We start from the raw sequence: 20983 nt of genomic DNA on the forward strand, positions 1-20983 counted from the left end.
GGCTGCTGCACCAATTAAATTACATCGATGCGGACTCAAAGTGCGTTTCTTATTACCTTAATTCTTATAGTTTTCCTTACATGCTAATGTTTGTGTCATGTAATAATTAGCATACATATACATATATATGTATGTATATCAAGTGTGGAGATACATTTTCAAAAAACATTTTCGACAAATATTTGAAATTAAAAATAATCGAATGAAATAAATGATTTCTTCAAATTGTCGGACGTTGTACATAATGATTAAGAAAAAATATTTCGAATGCATTAAAGGATTAAAGATATGCGATTTTTTTAGCGATTGTTAAATGTCGTATATCGTACTATGACTTAGACAATTTTTAATATTTAATATTTAATTTTAATTTATTTTATTTAATTAATTTATTTATTTAATTAATTTTAATTTTTTTTTTTTTTCAATGTCTTACATCGAAAAGACGTTATATATTGCCAGTCAGTCGATTTATAAATTACTTAATTGTTTAATATTTAAGACTATAAAATACATTGAATGCATTGTAAATATACGGCAATTTAGAATCTATATATATCAACTCGATGTTTAAATTTTATTAATCCTTGTCGCATTATGTTTATTATAATGTCTCTACTGCTCGAGATTGATCTTAAGTATACAAACAGGTCCTTTCTCCTCTTTGAAAAAACCGGCCGCGAGAAAGGTGCTTCGTGGAAGAGACGCATTAAATGAGTTTCAAGAAAGGTGGTCGAGAGCAACAGGAGCAATCGTTACTCCTGGAATTGAATTTCGAGATAAGAGAGCGAAAATTAATGTTTGCGATCTTTACACACACAAATCGCCAACTCGCGACGAGATCTGCCAGGAATGTTCGTACGAGCTGTGAATTTTAATTAAATATTGTTCTCGTTCATTCAAGCGCCTGTGTTACTTACAAATGCCAGCATTTAACGCTTACGGGACGCTCTTCACGGGGCATAATGTACGTTAATTATTGTTATTTGTGTGATTCTTATGTACAGCTAGTGTACAGTGCCTCATCTTTAGGTTGACTTATGCAAAGTTTATGAGTATACATATTTTAAAACATAAAAATTCTAATTAATTATTACAAATTTTTGTTGAAGCTTTTTAAAATATGTATAAGCACAGATAAGCATTTTTATTCGTGCTTGCCGCGGGTTAAAGTACTAGCGTGTATTAACTCCCGTCGATAAAAGATTGAGCGAAAAAACATAAGAAACACGATCGGTAAACTGTCTGCACCGTCCGAGAGTCCGAGTGTTGTAATTCACGGTTAATTGCTGTCACAATGCTAACGCAATACCATTGTCCGAATAGGGTTGTAAATCCCTGTACCGTGACGGAAATTGGGAGAGGAATTCCGCAGATCCGCCGAAGCGACTGTGAACGGTCTTGATTTAATGTCATACATTTACAATTCAAAGAATACCGAAATCTCCAGCGTGCCGACCACGCTGTGATGGATCGCGTTGAATCCCACGGATTTATTTGCGGTTATAACGGCGCTGCATTTTTCAAAATTGCTATTATCATAATTCTAGCACCTCTTATCTGCGCTGTAAAAGGTACTGTGCTCGAATTCATTTATCTTATTTATCAATCTAACCTACTCTAACCTGTGAACTTATAAATTCTACCACGCACATTTATTTTTCTCATTGTTTATTTCATTATTCTTAACAGTCTAGACGAGATTGATCATGATGTAAAGAGTTTAACATTAATTCTCGATAAATAATAACATACTTAATGAATGATATATTTGTGTGAAAAGGAAAATAAATATAAAGTACTTAAATTATTTACCCGAGAATTATAGACTTTTCTATATATAAAGTTCAGAAGTGATATATTTATTATAATATTTTAATAAAATTTCTTTAGCATAAAACCACATCAATAAAGCTTCATGTTATTGAAAAACTTGCAGATGCTAGATGTTTCATGTCGGAAGAGCTATCTCTCGTGAGTTTCCGTAGTGTAGTGGTTATCACGTGTGCTTCACACGCACAAGGTCCCCGGTTCGATCCCGGGCGGAAACATTTCTTTTTTTTGCCGTTACGATTTCATTTTTTTATTGAAAAATTCATATATTTCTTAATTTAAATTTATTTTTATTATAAAATTATATTTATTGAATCGGATTTGCGTTTTATAAAAAATTTAAATGACGTAATTTAGAATAATCACACATTTATATTTTTGATGATTTATATTTTTGATATCTGTAAAATATATAAAACATATATAAAATAAGAAAATTATTAATTTGTAGCCTGAAAGAAAACATTAATAAATAATATAAATATATATGTATATATATTATAAAAATGTATATATGTATATGTATATATGTATATGTATATGTATATGTTTATAATATATGTACATATATTATAAAAATGTGTAAGTACTCATGTTAGCGAAGACAAGCTTAATTGTCAGGATGGCCGAGCGGTCTAAGGCGCCAGACTCAAGGTTCACACCTTCTCGGTTCAAGACCGAGTTTCTCCCGGGCTTTCTGGTCCTCTCTGAGGGCGTGGGTTCGAATCCCACTTCTGACATATTCTTTTGCTCGCAAAAACGTCGTGAATGAACAACGTAATAAAAGATAATCAAATAAATTGTTCGCGAGTTTATTAAAAATTTTGCGCTATACCGTCTTCCATCTCATACGTATTGTGTGGTACGAAAGAACTTTCCATGAAATTTATGGCAAATATAATTTATTTTTGTATATATTTTGTCGGAAATGTTACGATATTTATTTGTGCGTATCTTGAATTAAATAAATTTAACGTGTGCACTTGAGTGTGTGCTCTGTATAAGCATTATTAAGAGACTCCTCATCAATTGTCAGGATGGCCGAGCGGTCTAAGGCGCCAGACTCAAGGTTCACCACCTTCTCGGTTCGAGACCGAGTTCGGGGCTTTCTGGTCCTCTCTGAGGGCGTGGGTTCGAATCCCACTTCTGACAAACTTTTTTGCTCATTGTCATAAGTTTTGCAATTGTCGTTTTTATTTTTTTATCTCTGTAATCAATAAATACAATGCCCGAAGCACCGAGTTTACCGCAAAGTGAGCATTATTCGAACGTCGACGGTTCGAATCTCAGTACGGACGATATTTTTTTTACTCTTTTAAAAATGATTTTCTTTTAATTATTTGTATGCTGTTATGTGCAGTATAATAACTATTATTATTATTATTATTAATGCTACTTATTTTACTGGATATAAAATATAAAAATAATAATTTTCTATTCATGACTAAGTGTTTGTAAGAGGTCTTTTGTAGTTTTGCTGTGAGGTATTATTACAGTTAGCTGACGATATTATTTAAAATATGTAAATATATTATAAAAAATATCAACGATATATAAGTTTATTCCACTTAATGTGCGATAGCCAATCATTTCTGCTGTATCTAAAAGATGACTCCCGTAATCCGGTATGGTCTAGTGGCTAGGATACCTGGCTCTCACCCAGGAGGCTCGGGTTCGATTCCCGGTACCGGAATTTATATTTTTTTTTGTTTTAGACATAAATTTTTTTAAATACACGTTCTAACTGTAATCGTGCTTTAGTTAAAATTTAATTTTGCAACTGTATAATAGCAAATTATAATTAAAGCAAATGTATCAGAAAATATATAAAACTAAATGTATAAAAGAAAATGACGAAATAAAATCAAATGTATAAAAGTAAATTATAATTTAAAAGATTAATACAACTATGACGGCTTAACTGTTTTAGTATATAAAAATCTCTCTGGGATTCTTTTTTGCTGTCCACATCACTAAAATAAGTCACGGTGTTGTTATACAATCGCAAAATGACTGACAATATACTGCAGTCTGATAATACAACTGCTCGAATCGTTTCACGGTAAAACACACATTGTTAAATTTGCAGCCGAGTCGGTTATTTCGTTAAGTGGAAAACGACAGACGATTTTAGTATAGACGCTTGCGAATGTGCGGTTTGATAAATTGTTTTTGTATTAGCCTCTTATATCGCAGTGAAGTACAAGACGCTTAGGAACGAAACGAATCGCAGGATTGCAGCGGCATTGCAATTACCGCCATTTTCTTAAATTATTAGCGAGGTGGAAGGTGGAAGACGTTGCCGCAACGAGCGAGTGTCTATAATTCGTGGAAAAAAACGACGACAGTACAATCTGCGCCCCGTTTATCATGGGCAATCTTCTCCAACGCAGCGAGGGGGAGTACGGATTCAAACGACCCTCGACAACGAGTACTTTAATACATGTATACGTCGCTCGAGGAAACGCACCCACGCGACATAGGTGACCTCCCATGCCCTGCGCGCAGCGTGTCCGGTGTCCCTTACCGTCGTCGTCGTCGTCGTCACGGAACGGAGTAGCAGGGATGACACGAGAACGGGGTGACAGCCGTTTGGAACAGTTCCGAAAGTTGAGCGCTTTGCATCTCACTTATTTAAAGTGAGAACTGCTGTAGATCTTATCGCGCGTGGGCGTGACTCGATCGTTTATCACGGTTTATCTCAGAAGATCGAGTATTGTCTCGTTTACATCTTAATTGTGTGCTCGTATATGCGCGCCGTTTGCGCGATCCCCGAACCAAGTTCAAATTTTCTCTCTTTTTATCTAACTTATATTATATTTTCTTATAACGATTTTTTTTTCACGCAGGTACGTTGGCTTATGGGCTCCCGACTCGAATTCGCCCGCGATCTTGAGGTACTCGTACCACGTGTACAACAAATCTATCCTGGCAATCATACTCATCTTCATGATGACTCTGTTCGCTGACATTTGCTCGAGTTTCGACGACCTGTCGATCGTCACGGATGACGGGTGCATCTTCGCCGGGATCGTCGTCGTGTTCTTCAAGGTGATGATCTTCCAAACTCGCCATGAGCAGATCGTACGATTGCTCCGCAAGACCATCGACAGCTGCGATCGACTCTGCAAGTTTCCCAGTGAGTGAAATTATCGGTAATTCGGTATTTAGATGCGAGAATTATTGAGTAAAATCAGAATATCGTTCAGAATTTCGCGTAATTTTATTATTGGCGATATTTTCTTTATATTTATCTAACGAGACGTGTCTATGTTACGATCTGTAGCCGTTCTTAAGCGAATATTGAATTGTTACAATCCGCAGAAGAGTGAAATGTCATGTAAATGGCTTTAGTGCCAAGTCACATAACATAAATATATCCTCTGTTAAGCAAACACGATGACAGGACGGCGCGTAATTTTACGTTTTAATGAGATCCGCACGTCGAAGGGGACCCTGCGAAAGGGCCATCGTGGCTCGTCGACTTCTCCGTTAATTCAGGACCACTCGAGGAATTTTTCTCGCCGGCCTCTGCCAGTCCTTCTCGCGACGTATCCCCTTGACACGCGATTAAGGATCTACGCGACTCATTCACGGAGAATTACTCGGCAGTTTGCATAATCACGCCTGATACACGCAACCCCGCGACACGTGACGTTTCTTTGAAATCGCATATCAAGTTTCACTAATTCTAATATCACGTTGCGAGGGCCGTAAGGCGTAAAGTATATCCCAGCGATATATTGACTGTGAAAACGATTGTACTTTCCCCTCGAATCTCTGTCTCCCAGTCTGAAGCTTTTCACGCGTCTGCTCGTAACTGCCAGACGCGATTATAGTCGACCGACACCCCGAGTTCTAATTATCCATTTTAATTTCAGTTGGCGGCGAAGACGAAGTCCTGGACAAATATCTGCTGCTCTGCCGCGTGACCTTCTACGGGTTCAGCATCCTGGCTTTCTTCCTCGTGATCGCTCTACTGTTTCTAGTGCCCGTGGAGAACGGAGAGCTGCCGGTCAGGGCGCGGTACCCCTTCGACACGACCGTGTACCCGTGGCACGGGATCGGCTTTTTCGTCGAGGCCTGCACCGTCACTATCGGCGTGACCGCCATTATCGGGATAGACAGCTTGATCACCAATCTGTGCGTTTTGTTTCTCGTGCAGCTGGAGATCTTGAACGCGCATTTTAAGAGCTGCGGCAGCGACGAGACGTTAGATGGTGTCGATAAGCGAGATAATTCAGGTGCCACCGGTGGAAACGCTTGTTTTGCGGGAGTATCTTCCGCGGCCAACTGCGAAAAGGATAATTACGATCTGGACGCGATTCGCCACGGCTTCACCGAGCGGTTCGGACGATCCATCCGCAATCATCAACGTCTGCTCTTCGTAGTAGACGACTTCAACAAGATCTTCAGCGTCGCCATGTTCGTTCAGATGCTCTCGAGCACCACGATGATTTGCCTAACCGGCTTCCAAGCCGCCTTGGTGAGTCGTGATAAGTCAAAGTGCCAAGTCGCGGTCAGATCGTGATCAGAGCCTCGCTTTTGTTTCGAGCAGGTCATAGGCCAGAGCTCCAACACTTATAAGTTTGCGATATACCTGATGGCGGCTGTTTCGCAGCTCTTCTATTTCTGTTGGATAGGAAACGAAGTGATATATCAGGTGCGATTATGCCTATACTTTTTTTAACTCTAATATCACTTTTTTATTAGTAATTTATCGCTATTTGAAATTGTGCGACATGATTTTTTTATCATTTAGTAATTCGCAATCCCGAAATTATATATATCGGTGCGTTGCAATATTGAAGATAAAAAGTAATACGAAATTTATTTTTACTTTTACTATTGACCTATAAATATATGTTAATATAACAAATCAATCAATAAAGCCACGATCAACGAAAAGTTAGAAAGTCGATAAAATTAAGTTAGGTACATCTTAATAAACTTACAATTTCTACGGAATTACAACCGGTAATTAACACGATATTAATTTTGATTTGTAATATGTATAATTAAGGTCTATAATTATGTTTCCATATGCATATATTAATAATATATGTATAATTAATAACTTTCACGTCACGCTGAATTTACAATTTTCCAGAGCGCGTCGTTGACGCAAAGCCAATGGCTCTCGAAATGGGATGACGTGCTTTCTGTCAAGACTGGACGTTTGCTAATGCTGTCTATGATATTTTCAAAAAAAGCGATAAACCTGAAAGCAGGTGTGTTCTACGTCTTATCCATGGAGACGTACACCGCAGTGAGTACATTTTCAAAAATGCAACGACGACCTTTCGTTCCTCATCAGACCGGTTGAGTGTCTACTTCTGGTACGCGAAGTGAAAAAATGTCGAGTGAGATCGCAGCAATTATACGAAATTATACGAAATTAAAGTCATCGGACAGGAGCTCGACGAGAAAGATTGAATTTATAGAGACCGAAGCGTATTTCTCGTGCGATCTCGCGAACTTTCCAGCGAGATCGAACGAACTCGGCGAGACATTTTGGCAAAAGAATATGATTCACACGAGTTAGAGAAACTGCATTTCACCGAAACTTAATAATAATCTTAAATATTGTTGTTAACTTTAAATATCGTGCAGTACTCTTTTCGCTGTTGCCCCGTACGCGTGCCGATTCCGCTTCTCTTCACCCGCGGCGAACTGACGTAATAATCGTAAGCACATCGAGACGAAAGAATGGAACGCCGGATGTGAATGGTACTCCATAAGAGTCCAGAAAGAACACGAAGAGCAAAACGCATCTCTAGCACGTGCAGGCTGCAGAGAGGCGAATCGTGTTCTCCGCCCATCCTTCGTGAATAACCGCGTATTAAATCGATGGTCGCGCAATTGTCTGATGCAACAGAATGCCTAGAGACACTGTTTAAGTACGAGGTCTTAATGGTCAAGCACTGGTTCGTGTATCCGAAGATTTTGTCGTGTATACAGATTTACCGAAGATTTATCGAAGTAAAAATAACTTGAATTTGGAGTTGAATTTTTTGACTTATTGCTGCACGTATTGTTCGATTAAATTTTCCACGCTTTTTTCGGCGTACCCGAGTTACGTCGTTTATCACTCGCGATTGCATCACGGAAGATCGATCGATGGTTTATTGATGTCATTGTGGATTTTTTCGTAGATCCTGAAAGGCTCGTACTCCTTCTTCGCTCTGTTGAACACCATGCACTCAGAAGACGAGCAGTGAATCCGACAACCCTTCGGCTTTAGTTACCGTAGAAGGTCTGTGGTCGAGTTATTTCGTTGCGAAGCGTATTGGAGCGATGCGATTGAAAAGCAGCTGTAACACGTGCGTCAGCGATCCAGAACGAAACGCATGCCATTATTGCTATGAGGACTGAGGTTTACATAAAGTGTATCGCGAGTGAGTTGTTGAACTTTGCCGAATAAAATTGTTGAAATATAAAAGAGAACGGATATTTCGTAAGAATTAGAAACGCCGAATTATTTTACAATTTTATATTAAGACTTAATTAGAATTGTATTACAGTAAACTACTTAGAACCAGGGTTTCCATCGAAACTGATGGAAATAATTAAGCAGAAATCGATAACAGCAGTTTGGTAGTTGGTCACGATCAGCTTATCGAAATAATATTGTCGAGGTGGAATATGGTAATTCCCAAATTTATAAAGCGATAATACGATAAGTTACGAAAAAGCGGCGCAGAATTCTTTGTAATTTACTGTCACTTGGGCAGAGCAAATTGGCGAATGTCGGTTATCGCGGAAATCGCGGAATATCTTGATTCGCCGGTTGGTGAGTAGCTCAGTACTAGAATCACCGTAAGAACGTGTCCATGGAACAGGTTGGCAACGACTTTTACGATTATGGGTCCGCCGAAAACAGGATTCCTATTCCCGGACCGATGCAAACAGGCTGCAACGGCAACGACCTGGCGAACCAATTGCAATCGTGGCCGCCGCTGGCTGCCATATCGGCGTGAAATATCAGATTGATCGCGATCAAGAGATCCGTACGGTATAATTCGGGGTGCAAATCGATCGCCAGGTGTACGTCACACGCATAAATAGATAGGAAGGAAGCGTCCGCGGGCATTTTTTTCTACGATCCGATTATCTCGCGGATTATCGGCAAATTACAAATATTATTGAGATGTTTTTTAAAAGATACACGTTTGTTACTTATCTTTTATCTTTGTTCTCTGTAAGAAACTATTTGAACGAGCAGAACTGTTCCTTTGTTCAGAGAAGTGTTTAATGAAAGAAACGAATCGCGTATAAATGCACAACGGTACAGATTGTCGATCTAATTCAGGCGTCCCCTTCTTTTTTCTTGGACACTTGATAATGATAGATTGTGACGAGGTCCAAGTTTCTAAAGTTTTCGGACACGCAGATTTCGCATAATTTACACACTCCGCGTTTATCGGTTCGCGGGGACAAAAATCGGAAGTGATATTGGCTTTCCTATCGTGATCCCGTTAGCCAATTTATCTCGCTGCGTTTTCCCAAAGTAGACCTTATATTTTTAATCGATCATCAATCGAGTGCCTCGCAAGTGCACGTCGTAAAGTATTAATAAGCGGCGATAGAGGATAATTCGCTGGACTAAAAGATTCCGACATAATCGCGTGTACGAGATCGTTGATGTACGCTCGCCGTGATATTAGATTCTTAATTAACTTCATTAGACCCGCTCGTACTCGGCGCGCGCGCGTAATTAATCGTCGATCGCCCTTAATTAAGTATTCGTGGTAGCCGATCGCAACGTCGCGTTCCTACGTCTCATCGATAAATACCGGTGTTGATAACTCAAGGAAATTGTGCGGAGGTTTCCGAAGATACGACCGCCTTATTCTTGTAAATAAGGTTGCACGCGGACGGTATCGGGCGAGTAGATCGGCACGACGGTCGCGCGAAGCGCGAGGTTGGCGAAATTCCGAAAATCCAGTTTTCATCTCTACGATCTTAACTTACAAGGTTCAAGGTTGTAATTTAACTTTTCAGAGTACCGGATATTTGTTTAAAAATATATATCTATTGATATTTAAATAGATAAAGATTGCAATTGTAAATTAATTGTAAATTACTTCTACACAACTGCATGATGATTAAGATATAAGATTCAAAAGTATCTTCTCAATATCGTCGAATGGACTAGAATCTCAAGACAGACATTCGATTGCTTTACTTCACTGGAACCTAACGTGAGGCTAAGTATTTCCATTGCATGTAATTTTCCGACACATTAGCGAATTGCTGCCACACGCTCGTTTGCGGTATTCTTTGCTTTTGATTCCGTCTCGATCTCGCGAATTTATCTCCGAGCTATCGTTATTTATTGATTCGGTAGCGGTATTGCTAAAAATTAAGGTACAGAAAACCAACTCTCCTTTACCACGCTCGTCAATATCGCCTCGCAGCAGCAAATTAAATGCGATAGCCAGCGGCGATTCCGACGTAGGCAATTAGCGAGCCTGATTATCATCTGCTTCCGATCGGGCGGGGTTCTCGCGAAAGCTCTCGCGAGTTCGTAGCTCGAAGGTGGCCCGCGGGTAATCCACGGGGTACGCGGAGCGATTATTATGAATGCAACGGAAAGAGAGAGACTCATGGTGCCCCGGAGGAAAACTGGTCGCGACGCATTTTTCTCGACGCGCTTGAAAAGCCGCGATGCACAACACGTTCTCGGGATCAGAAGTCAATCAGCGTGCGGGTTTGCTAGCATCTTCCGTTTCGCGGACATTTGTTACGAAATCTTTTTCGTGTGGTGCATCGCGTGATTATAGCTCGTACGTACAAGCGGAATTCATCGCCCGGCGAGCGGCCATCCTCTTGTATCGCATAATTGAATGCGTAATTGAAATTTTTTCTCAACCCTTGCGCGTTCGGAACCGGTATACACGATATATTATCGTTTTGCTTATATAAACGACTAAATTAATAACACATTTTTTCTCAATTAATCTAGAGATGCAGTAGCACGTAATATATATATATATTTTGTATAATATAAAAATATATATATATTTGATCGACATGAGTTATACTACTGTTTTTTGATGCGTGACGTTGCTCGCTGTTTTAATTATAAATAATAAATTTATTAAAGAGCTTATAATTTGGTAAATTTATAATGTTAGAGATAACTGGCAAGCAATTAATTCACGGTTTTCCTACTTCAATAAGAAAATATACATATGTAAACCTAAATATCCGTCATTTATAAAAGTTCTGGGTGTTTCATAAAGACTTCCAGATTTCTTGTTGTGTTTCCAAAAAAATTCGGGATTAATATTTAAACCGATAAAAGCAGAAATAAGAAATTTTAGAATAGATACTTTTTAGTTTATATCTACATAAAAAATTGTAATTTGTAAAAACTTGACATTAAGTTGGGAACATAAAAAGTGAATACACGAATTGCAGACTCGAATGAAGTAACCGAAAGACATAGTATATTTTAAGGCGTACGATAATTGCCTACTGTACGTACAATATCGAATTTTAATTACGTATTTTTGGTTGACGAACACTACGTTCGTATTATTCATCCACTTGACTCGCATGGTAGACCAAAATCGCGATACTGGATCAAAATTATCAGTATCTCCGAATATTTTGTTCCCATTAACGGCGGTGGATACGAAACGGATTAGCTCTGGGGCCTCTGGGGCGAGTGACGTCGCGACTCGTTTAATTGGTAACCAAAATCTATGTTAATCCTGTATTTATTTCTTATAATAACATCCAATTATCGTGTAATATAGATTCAGCGTTTGCAAATTGACGATCTGTTAGAACATGTATTTCATAAGATTCATTCAGCCAAAGGTATATTGCGTGAACGATCGACAAAGCGACGATCATTTATCAGATATTACAAGTATATCTATCTATCTGGAATATTAATATGCCTATTCTGGCATTAGAATGCAAACTAATAATTGTCATAAAAGACAAGTGTATATTAGTTGCTCAAAATGCGCGCGTAGCGAGTATGTGACGTCGCGTCACCCTTAGCGCGTGAAGTTGGCCGCGCGGGAGACGAAGCGCCTCCGCCATCTTGATTCTCATTTTCAGAACGCGACGGGCACGGGACGGATCGGCTCCGGGACGCGAGTGACGTCGCATCTCGATTAATTGGTAATCAACCCTTATATTTGCATTTATCATTGACTACAATATTTAATATAGGACTTCGTATATTGATGATCTATTGAAACGCGTATTAAAACGCGATACTTGTTCGGCCGAGCCGAAGCGCGTCGCGCAAGTCATCGCCGAGAAAGCGACGAGAGCATATTTTCGGATGATGCAAATACCGCGGATATCTATTTAGAATATCAATACGCATATTTGAATGCGAAACAATAATCGTCATAAAAGCCGAGAGTATAGTATTTGTAAGGGCCAAAGCCAAAGATTGTCGTAACCGTTTACGATTCTATCGTAAAGTTAGTGTCGAAAGTCAACGCACAAGGATTGACGTTAGCATATCGTATCCGTCGCACGATGCGATGCGATGGATACCACATACGCTAACATCAATCCTTGTGCGTAGGCCTTTACTCGAAATACGAAAAATGCATAAACACGAAGTTAAGAGCGGGACGCGTAGCGAGTAGCGACGCCGCGTCACCCTTGGCGCGTGAAGTTGGCCGCGCGGGGAACGAAGCGTCTCCGCCATCTTAATTCTCATTTCATTTTCAGAACGCGACGGACACGGGACGGATCGGCTCCGCCGAGACGAATGACGTCGCATCTCGATTAATTGGTAGGCGTAACATATTAACCTTGTATTTATTATTCATTGCAATGTCTATATCTCGTGATGTAGATTCGTACATTGATAAGTCGAACGCGCTTTTCGTAACACTTGTTCGGCCGAAGATCTATCGCGTGAATCAATCTAGCGACGTTGCGTCGCTCTTGGCGTGCGAAGTTAATCGAGCAAGAAACCGCCATATCTTTAGGTGCGTTTCATTGCATTTTTATTTTTGAAGTATCGTGGATATCGAATGTGCCACAATTTCGTTCACTTCTGTTTCTCTGCTGTCGTAAGTCGTAACATGATTAAGTATGCGTCGCGTGTAATTAATATCGTACAGAGTATGACAGCCGCGCGATCCTTGTATTATAGTAATATTAATTGTATTCGCGTTTAATTTTTTTTTTTAAATTAAATTTTATACATGTTGATATCGAAAAAAGCATTTTTATTAAGACATTTTTTTTTAATTAAATATTTTTGTTGGTATTACAAGTAAAATGATATTTACGTGCAAAAATTATCTTTCCATATTTATTTTAGTTATTTTTAATTGGATCTATTTTTGTGTTACAGATCAGTGTTGTATAACTTCGCTTTTGCGCAATATACCTACGATACGAAAGTGCATCTTAAAAAAGAATTCTGACAACCTAAGGACAAAGTGGAGAAAGAAACTTGTCAAGAGTCAAGAGAGAAGGAAGTTTAGGAGAGACATCGGGCATCGGTGGAGCAACTTTGCGGTAAGTACTATCGCTTACTTGTGTAGAATTAGTCCGTTTTTCCTGTTATTCGGATCGTTTTATTTCGGCGATTAAAAATAACAATTAGAGAGAAAAATCATTAATCTAAAACTTTATAAAAGTTTATCCTTGTAAGGATCTTTTTTGAAAAATACATAATTATTTTAACTGCAGATATTTAACTGAAAAGCGATTTAAAAAAATCTATGTGTGTTAGAATGATCTTATATTATAGACTCATTGATTTAGAACGTTACTTTAATTGGTATCTTATGTTTGTATGTTACAGAATCGACGTAGCTACGTGGCTGATAACTCCACTGTTGCGCATCGATCGGTGAGTGACAAAAAGCTTTATTAATGAGATAACTTTGTTTAATCAATTAGGAGCAAAAGGTATAGCAAAATTGGCCTTATTTTTGTATCCGGATAATTTTAATTTTATTATTAAGATACTCTAAACATAATATATTTCTTGGAAAGACTTTTGATTAATTGTAATAGCATTACATATGCATTGTTGGGATTCGCATAGACACAGATGTTGTGTGTGGATTTCAATGCAGCCGCGCGATATTTATTCTGCGAAAACATAAAAGATTCAAGCTGTATACAATGTCGGCCAATTAACTCGAACGATGACATTGATATATTGACGCAAGCGTCTGCTAAGTTGTTTCAGACATTGCCCATTCAGTACGTTCAATGTAATAAACATTCTGGTTAACATTTTCGTGCTACTGTGTGTAATTAAAATGTAAATCGTCGGCGCGAAAACGCAACTCATTCTTCTCATTACTTACCAGCAATTCAATACTACAATTATAAAATATATAGGTATTAATTAAATGATTAGTTAGCGTCAATAAATGATGTCGACGAATGAAGGAGAATACAGACTCGAATGCAAAGGAAAACGAGGTATTTCACATCTGGAAACACGTTGACTTTGATTTACGAAGTATCAAGCGCACATGGTACTCTGAATTAGTCTTAAATTAACATTATAAATTAAATGAAACATTAATTCTAATAAATGGATCTGTGCCCAAGCACTGATAATAATTTCAGAAAATTGTACAGTACAAATAGGTCGATAATTAAGTAAAATTATTATAAATTACAGAATGGTCATCAATTACAGAATATTTCGAAGGTAGCTTTGATAGAAATCGCTTTCTCTCTAGCAACTTATTTATCACGAAATCACTCTTCGCAATCATTATATTTCCAAAATTAAATGTCTAAGTAAACACAACCTTAAATTAAAATTTGTTTAAAATCCGTTAATACGCGTAGTTAAAAAAACTACCGTATCGTTAGACATTTTACATATCTCTGTTTTCAAAAACTTGATCGATCACTCGTCCCAAGTTTTAATAAGACTCCAACATTCATCTCGGTCGTTACTCGATGGATTTCACCTACAATTTAGAGCCTCCGCACAAGAACTGTCGTATCGTCCATAAACATAAATTTCGGTCAACGCACAAGAAATCTGTATCCGAACGGATTGAGATGACGCCATGACGCTTATCTTGTGGATACAGATTTCTTGTGCGTTGACCGAAGTTTATGTTTATGGCCGATACGACAGTTCTTGTGCGGAGGCTCTCAAACACTTTACGTAGCGGACATAACACCGCGGCACCGGCGGTATTCCGTCAATCACCGCGCGACGGCGACGTCTCGACATTGCGAGCGTGGCGTACGAGGGGGACGCGCGCCTTCACAACAAAATCGAGCTAGTCACGCGTAAATGGCCTATCTCGTCTCGCACAGGGAGGAAAGGAGCGCGAGTCGAGGCGAGATGTGTCGTTGTTCCTCCTCTCTCGCGGCCCTCCCGCAACTCCCGCCGCGTTCGCTTCCTAGACAGATGGTCACTTCGCCACATGTTACCTAACTGTAGCCTGTCTTTAAGTACCATTCCTCCCGGTGGTATATCGAATACTTCTTGCGGGAGATCATTGTGTAGCATCCTCCGGCTAACGTTGCACGATTCCCGCGCTCTATAGAGTATACGTTCGCGTCAAGTTGTACGCTAACGCGGTGGAAAACGCGATCATTCGAGACCGTTTCCGGTATAGAGTCTCAGAGATGCACGAGAAGGATGACACTCGTGATACATTTTAAATAAATTAATGTAACTTTGTATTATACTCTTTTTTAAGTACGATATTTCTCTGCATGAGATACTTTTTGTTTTTGAGTGAGACGTTTGTCAATAATGTCAAGGGTTCATTTAAATTTGAGATCAATTTTTAGCGAGAATATTTGAGAATAGATATCAGAATCGCGCGCGATTCCCTAAGAAACTAAAATAAAATCGATATAAATTATTTTGAGAAGCTATCGCGAGATTAATAATATTTGTGTATATACTATAAGTATCTATATTTGCATTCGTTAACACGAAACATCACCAATGCGCGACGATTCGAGCGGCATCGCGACGCATTTAATCAGTAAACAGAATCGTGATTAGCGGGTTAGCCGTGCACTTTAATATCCATCAGTCGCGATCAAGTACAAATTCGGCGTATATACAGCGATAATCCACCGAAATGCAAATTTCGTGAAATTCGCTGAAATCTATCCGCGTGAGCAGTTGGCAAAGCCATACGATTACATTTCCAGATATTGCGCTGGTATCTGTCTTTAATTCTAATAGCTCGCTCGTTCGGTCACTTGTGTCACGACACGAGATATTAATCGTACCTGAAATCTCTGTATCGTTTTCCATTCGCGCGGAAAATGCGCGAAAATACATTTGGGAGTAACTGCCGTGTATACCTATTGTTGTTGCGTAGTGGGCGGCGCGTGGCGCGGCGCTGGCGGTGCGATGATATCCTCGAATTCCCGTCGCTTTACTCCAGTCGCAAACATGTCGCGCCCGTCGGATCGCTACTGTGCGTTTTTAGCATTGTTTCTTCCTTAACAAAGTACGCGTCGCGATTCGATTGCTATCGGGAGTGCCGTATGATGTATCGCGCGATCGTCGTATGCTGTTGATTAATGAACGTTTAATTAGATCGCGATCCAGTCTTTCCTCTCGCGAGTGTACGTCGCGTCGATCGCGTCATCCCGCAGGGTTAACTGGATTCGGCGTAGCAAACTCATGGACCGGAGGTCATCACAATGCAGACACGTACATCTACATGTTATACATATATCCATTAACATTTTGTGAGTGTTACTTCAGTGAACATTGTGAAATATAGTAAATAATTGAAGTAAAAGAGATAAGACGAAAAATCAGAATAGATGGAAGTTTGGAGATTATGTGTTAACAAGTTTTATTGAATCGAAAAGTTTAAAAGAACAAAGTTTGAAAGAAGAATTAAGAAGTGAAGTAAAGTAAAATAAAGGATGCGTTTACATGAAGAAACAGCAACGGTGGGACCAGAGAGGAGGAGGAGGAGGAGGAGGAGGACCGAGGAGGCCTAGGAGGCGTCGGGCGACGGCGGAGCAATCGTTGGGTGAGTGTTTTATTGTTTATTTATTTATTCTTGTCACTTGAATTACGATCGTTTATTATCGCGAATAAATGCATTCCGATCGCGTTCCGTGCGTCATTTTATGTCACTGCATGATGTAGGATAAATTATTCTTGATTTTGTTGTTTCAAGCCATTTAAGCTATTCGAAATATTTAAGAAAATATTTATAACATTAATTAGTATACATGTAACATTTTCTCACCATGTCTCATCGGTTAATTAAACATCGGATAATTAAACGGTGCATTTCCGGGCTTCGACTGTTAAGGAGGTTTGTCTCTTTTAACGTAACAAATCTTAGAGAACAAATTTCCTCCCACTTGTACATTTTGGCACAAAATGCAGAAACAGTCGTTAGGAATTTTTTCATACATTTATTTGAATTATTTGCATAAGAATTAAAGAAATTTATTATCTCAAACTCGATAAAAGCTTTTACCTAGAAAGATCTTTTCAATAATTTCAAGTAATTAATTTATTAAACGTGTATATTAAAAGAAAAAATAAAAATCCAATGCGCGTAATAATTATTTTTCAAAATTTAATTATTTCAAGCATCGTTATAATTTCGCTGCATTTGCGTTTTACAGATTAACGTCGTGTTACAACTCCGCTGCTGCGCTACTGTGTCTGGTGAGTGCTGCATTATTTTAATTTAAATTTAAAGTAATGGATCTATGGAAGTATACTACAGATACACATGTCTACAACCTCGATCCATTGCCTTAAAATAAATGATAGATAGATTAGTGTATGAAATTGATTAGACAAACTCGTGAGCGCGAGTAAATGGTGATATAGTAGGAAATATTTTCTAGATAAATTAAGTTCAGTAAAAAGTTACAAGCGATTCTCAAAATAATCGAAGTTAAATGGTTTTAGACGAGGATAAAACATCTTACAATGACAAGTAAATACCAGGAAATGTGTGCTGGAATAGAATTTCTCGCGAACATGAATCCATCATTTCAATCATCCAAGTATCGTTTCACGCGAAGATTCTAATACGAAGTCTGTAATATATTTACTTTATACTTTCTCCAATTTCATCATACCTCCTCGCTCGATATACACGTTACACACATATTCGTCCCAGTAATTACAACGAGTATGAGTTTTACAATTCATTTAATATGATTTAAAGTCGCGTTAATATCAGGAAGACGTGCTCGTACTTTTTCCATTTCCGCGCCCATTAACGGAGTGTTGTATAAGAGATATACTGTACGTAAGCTGCGGTGAAATAAGTGACAAAACGATATCGTTACAAGCATCTCGAGACCCGTCTTTACACGTTAATCACGTGTGATAATTAGTGCACATGTGTTGCAAACGCGTTCAGCACGAATAGCATTAACGGGACATTTGTAAAACCGCGAGACGTCATACTTATAGTCGAAATTTTAACAACGGTTAATGACGATTATCGGAGGACAGGCACACACCGCCGACTCACGAATTAAAATCTCGCGTGCGTGAATGCGCACGGGTGGGCACTTTTTCACTTATCTCGCACATTTCATCCAACTGAGACATAAATCCGACGTTGAATCGTTGGATATTCGTACTGCCGCGTTCTTCTAAGTGGTTCACTCGAGAAATATGGCCGGTGTTCCCTTTTTATATGCCCCCGTAGGCCGGCCACATCCTTCTTCGTTCGCCTCTGCATTTCCGTCGTGTCCTCTGCTCGAGCGCGATTTGCACGCGCGATTCCACAGGTTGATCCCCGAAAACGTATCGTGGAACGATGTGTCGTGCAGCGTGCTTTATTGAAAGGAAAATTTACAATGCGAGGTGTTCGGTAATTGGACTATCGGCACGGCTAACACGGGTAGTTAGCACATAATATGGAGCAACGCCAAACGAGTCACGATAATATCATCTTGCGACGCGAAGCCAGAGATTTAATAAAGATACAACAGGGAGGCGGACAAGCGGACGAGATTAACCGGCGTAATGAATTTTCGGCGACGGTAAACGCGCGCATCCTCCTTCCGCTCCTCTGGTCTCCGTCTCCTCAATCTTGTTTCGAAAATTAACGGTCCGCGGTCCGCGCGAAGGGTGGACGACGACGACAAACAAAAGAGAGAGAAAAAAATATGAAATGTAAAAAAAAGATACAAAGAAAGCAGATCGCATCACGTTAACTTGCGTTCCTGCACACGACGGTGACAAATCGCCGCATCTTCGCACTGTGAGACGCGCATCAGCAAAGAATAACGAGGAAAAAGAGCACCTTCCCGCGTTTTGATGTGGGATACGAATTCGCACTCTCTCTCGACGTGGAAGAAAAATAAAAAGCGGCGGAGATGACCCGCGCGCGGCGGTGGATTCGTTATATTGTGCATAAATCTCCCAGATTACTCGAGATTTATGGTTGTATCGCATTCGGTCGCGCTTTGTTGTCGTTTCTTACGCGCTCTTTTTCATCATCCTCTGACCCATGAACCTCGCTTCTTTTCATCCGCGTCCGCGAACGTAATAAGTCTTCGTGTCATAGAAGCGTCTTTAAATGATTCGCGACGTCCATTAATTCGTAAAGTACATGCCAGGTGTTAATACCAGTATATTTGTCACGAGTTATGAGACCGAAAATTAAAAATACAAAAACGCAACGTGATCATTGAGCAGTTAGGCGAGCAAGATAGTGCAGTCTTTAAATGTATGGAAAAAATATGCCGTATTACTTTGGATTTTCACGGAACGCTTTGGATTTTCATACTTGATTCTTATCGAAATATTGATCGCTTTTAAATAACTTTCTTGCAATTATTATTATTGTTTTCTTGTGAAAGTTATGCTCACCTTTTTAATTTCTTCAGCGATATCCGTCTTCGATTTGTCGCAGCCTGTTTCGCACATGCACTGAGCCACCGATCGGTCGATCGGGGACAATCGGTGCGACCGTGACTAACTAGGAGAGACCCGCAACGCGAACGGCGTTTTGCGAACCTGATATTTCTCGCGCGGAACCCCACAAATTAAGATACGCCGCGCGTCGCGTCGCGCCGCGGCACGCTCGACAGGCTTGCACCGTTATCTCTCTCGGAAAGCCTGCCCACTAAAGACACGTTCAACCGCGGCAATGAGCATAAATCGTGGTTGCGACCGATATCGGTTCTTTCCTTTTCTTTTAATTCGCGCTTTCCCTGGCCTCCGGACGCGCGGAGTGCATTATCGCGTTTTGGCAAACGTGCCGAAAATTGTGACCTTAAAATCCGGCCAAGCGCACGACATTCGGGTGTTATCAGCGCGTCGAGATTTCGCGCGTCTCATTAACTATATATATGTATGCGAAATGAATTTCAGTTGAAGACCAGAGGGGGATAAGTTCCTTAGAAATAAACGGCGCAGCGGTGTAACCATTCGCGCGGTTTATCAAGGTTACCTCAGAAGAACATTCGCGAAAAGGAGAACTGCCAATTATCCATTAACCCTTCCGGGTGGCCAAGAGGCTGTTTTTGCCCAATATTCGCTCTCTCTACCGGCGAGAACACCGTCCAACCATCTGCATAGCCGGTTAAACGAATGAAAACTGTATATACGTTTAATTGCACACCGGGTGGCCCCGATCGTATGCCTCCGTCGAATAATTGACGCGCTTCTGCCTTGTTTTTTAACTTATCAATGGATCGCTGCCCGTGGAATTTGATTTGATGTCAATATTCATAAACGCGCGGCCGCAATCGAAAGGGTCGGGGAGATGTCATTAAAAACACCCATGAAATTATCAGGGAGCACGTTATAATTACTTTAAAATCTTATTGCAGCGTCGAGGATCTCGTAAATGACGCCGCGATGACACGTATGGGCGGGATACCTGATTCACAAGTGCCCTTCGACAGGTTTTTTTATGAGATGTAGTGTCCAATGTAGGCGGATCAATAAATCTTTTTTTTTTTTTAAAGAAGATGCGAACAATCATCTGCATATAGTAGTTGTATTGATTTATTAGATGAATGAAATTATATAAAATTGATTTATTATTAGGTAAAAATATATCATGCAGGATACAGCATTAGATAAATTTAGAATAAATAAGCAGTTTTAGAAGATATAAAAATTATATATAAAAAAAAATTAGTTTTAAACTAATTTAAAAGGAAAACATGCAAATAAAGAAAGCAAAGGAGTAGTATG

At 39.4% G+C, this 20983-nt stretch overlaps 2 protein-coding genes and 4 non-coding genes across 8 annotated transcripts in view; all 6 read left to right on the forward strand.

The window, feature by feature from the left end:
* Positions 1–1293: 1293 nt before the first annotated feature.
* LOC139820520 (odorant receptor Or1-like) lies at positions 1294–8330 on the forward strand. Of its 3 annotated transcripts, none has more exons than XM_071790890.1 (6): positions 1294–1574; positions 4683–4972; positions 5715–6319; positions 6392–6496; positions 6944–7102; positions 7989–8325. In XM_071790890.1, exons 2-6 carry the CDS (start codon positions 4783–4785, stop codon positions 8052–8054), a joined length of 1125 nt encoding a protein of 374 aa, XP_071646991.1. In that variant the 5' UTR covers positions 1294–1574; positions 4683–4782; the 3' UTR covers positions 8055–8325. The 3 variants fall into 3 exon arrangements, with proteins under 3 accessions (XP_071646991.1, XP_071646990.1, XP_071646989.1); XM_071790888.1 differs by lacking the exon at positions 1294–1574 and adding an exon at positions 4140–4472; XM_071790889.1 differs by lacking the exons at positions 1294–1574; positions 6392–6496 and adding an exon at positions 4134–4472 and having other exon boundaries at positions 7989–8330.
* Positions 1979–2051, forward strand: Trnav-cac (transfer RNA valine (anticodon CAC)). Its single transcript has one exon. It is a non-coding gene; the product is annotated as a tRNA-Val (tRNA).
* On the forward strand, positions 2450–2573 carry Trnal-caa (transfer RNA leucine (anticodon CAA)). Its single transcript has 2 exons — positions 2450–2487; positions 2529–2573. It is a non-coding gene; the product is annotated as a tRNA-Leu (tRNA).
* Trnal-caa (transfer RNA leucine (anticodon CAA)) lies at positions 2865–2985 on the forward strand. Its single transcript has 2 exons — positions 2865–2902; positions 2941–2985. It is a non-coding gene; the product is annotated as a tRNA-Leu (tRNA).
* Trnae-cuc (transfer RNA glutamic acid (anticodon CUC)) lies at positions 3455–3526 on the forward strand. Its single transcript has one exon. It is a non-coding gene; the product is annotated as a tRNA-Glu (tRNA).
* Positions 8331–15553: 7223 nt separating the features above from the next.
* Positions 15554–20983, forward strand: part of LOC139820519 (uncharacterized) — an 88244-nt gene continuing 82814 nt past the window's right edge. The window contains exons 1-2 of the mRNA XM_071790886.1: positions 15554–16823; positions 17434–17476. The gene's annotated coding sequence lies outside the window, so the exon portion shown is untranslated. The remainder of the gene's footprint in view (positions 16824–17433; positions 17477–20983) is intronic.

This window comes from Temnothorax longispinosus, chromosome 10 (genome assembly GCF_030848805.1).
Source record: "Temnothorax longispinosus isolate EJ_2023e chromosome 10, Tlon_JGU_v1, whole genome shotgun sequence".
NCBI classification, from domain to species: domain Eukaryota; kingdom Metazoa; phylum Arthropoda; class Insecta; order Hymenoptera; family Formicidae; genus Temnothorax; species Temnothorax longispinosus.

What these genes read in the sequence shown, in the direction of transcription:
- LOC139820520 (XM_071790888.1), top strand. Translation starts at nt 4,327, where the DNA reads ATGCCCTGCGCGCAGCGTGTCCGGTGTCCCTTACCGTCGTCGTCGTCG. An exon ending in CCGGCTTCCAAGCCGCCTTG is followed by an intron (nt 6,320 to 6,391) that starts GTGAGTCGTGAT and finishes TGTTTCGAGCAG; the next exon opens with GTCATAGGCCAGAGCTCCAA. An exon ending in GAAACGAAGTGATATATCAG is followed by an intron (nt 6,497 to 6,943) that starts GTGCGATTATGC and finishes ACAATTTTCCAG; the next exon opens with AGCGCGTCGTTGACGCAAAG.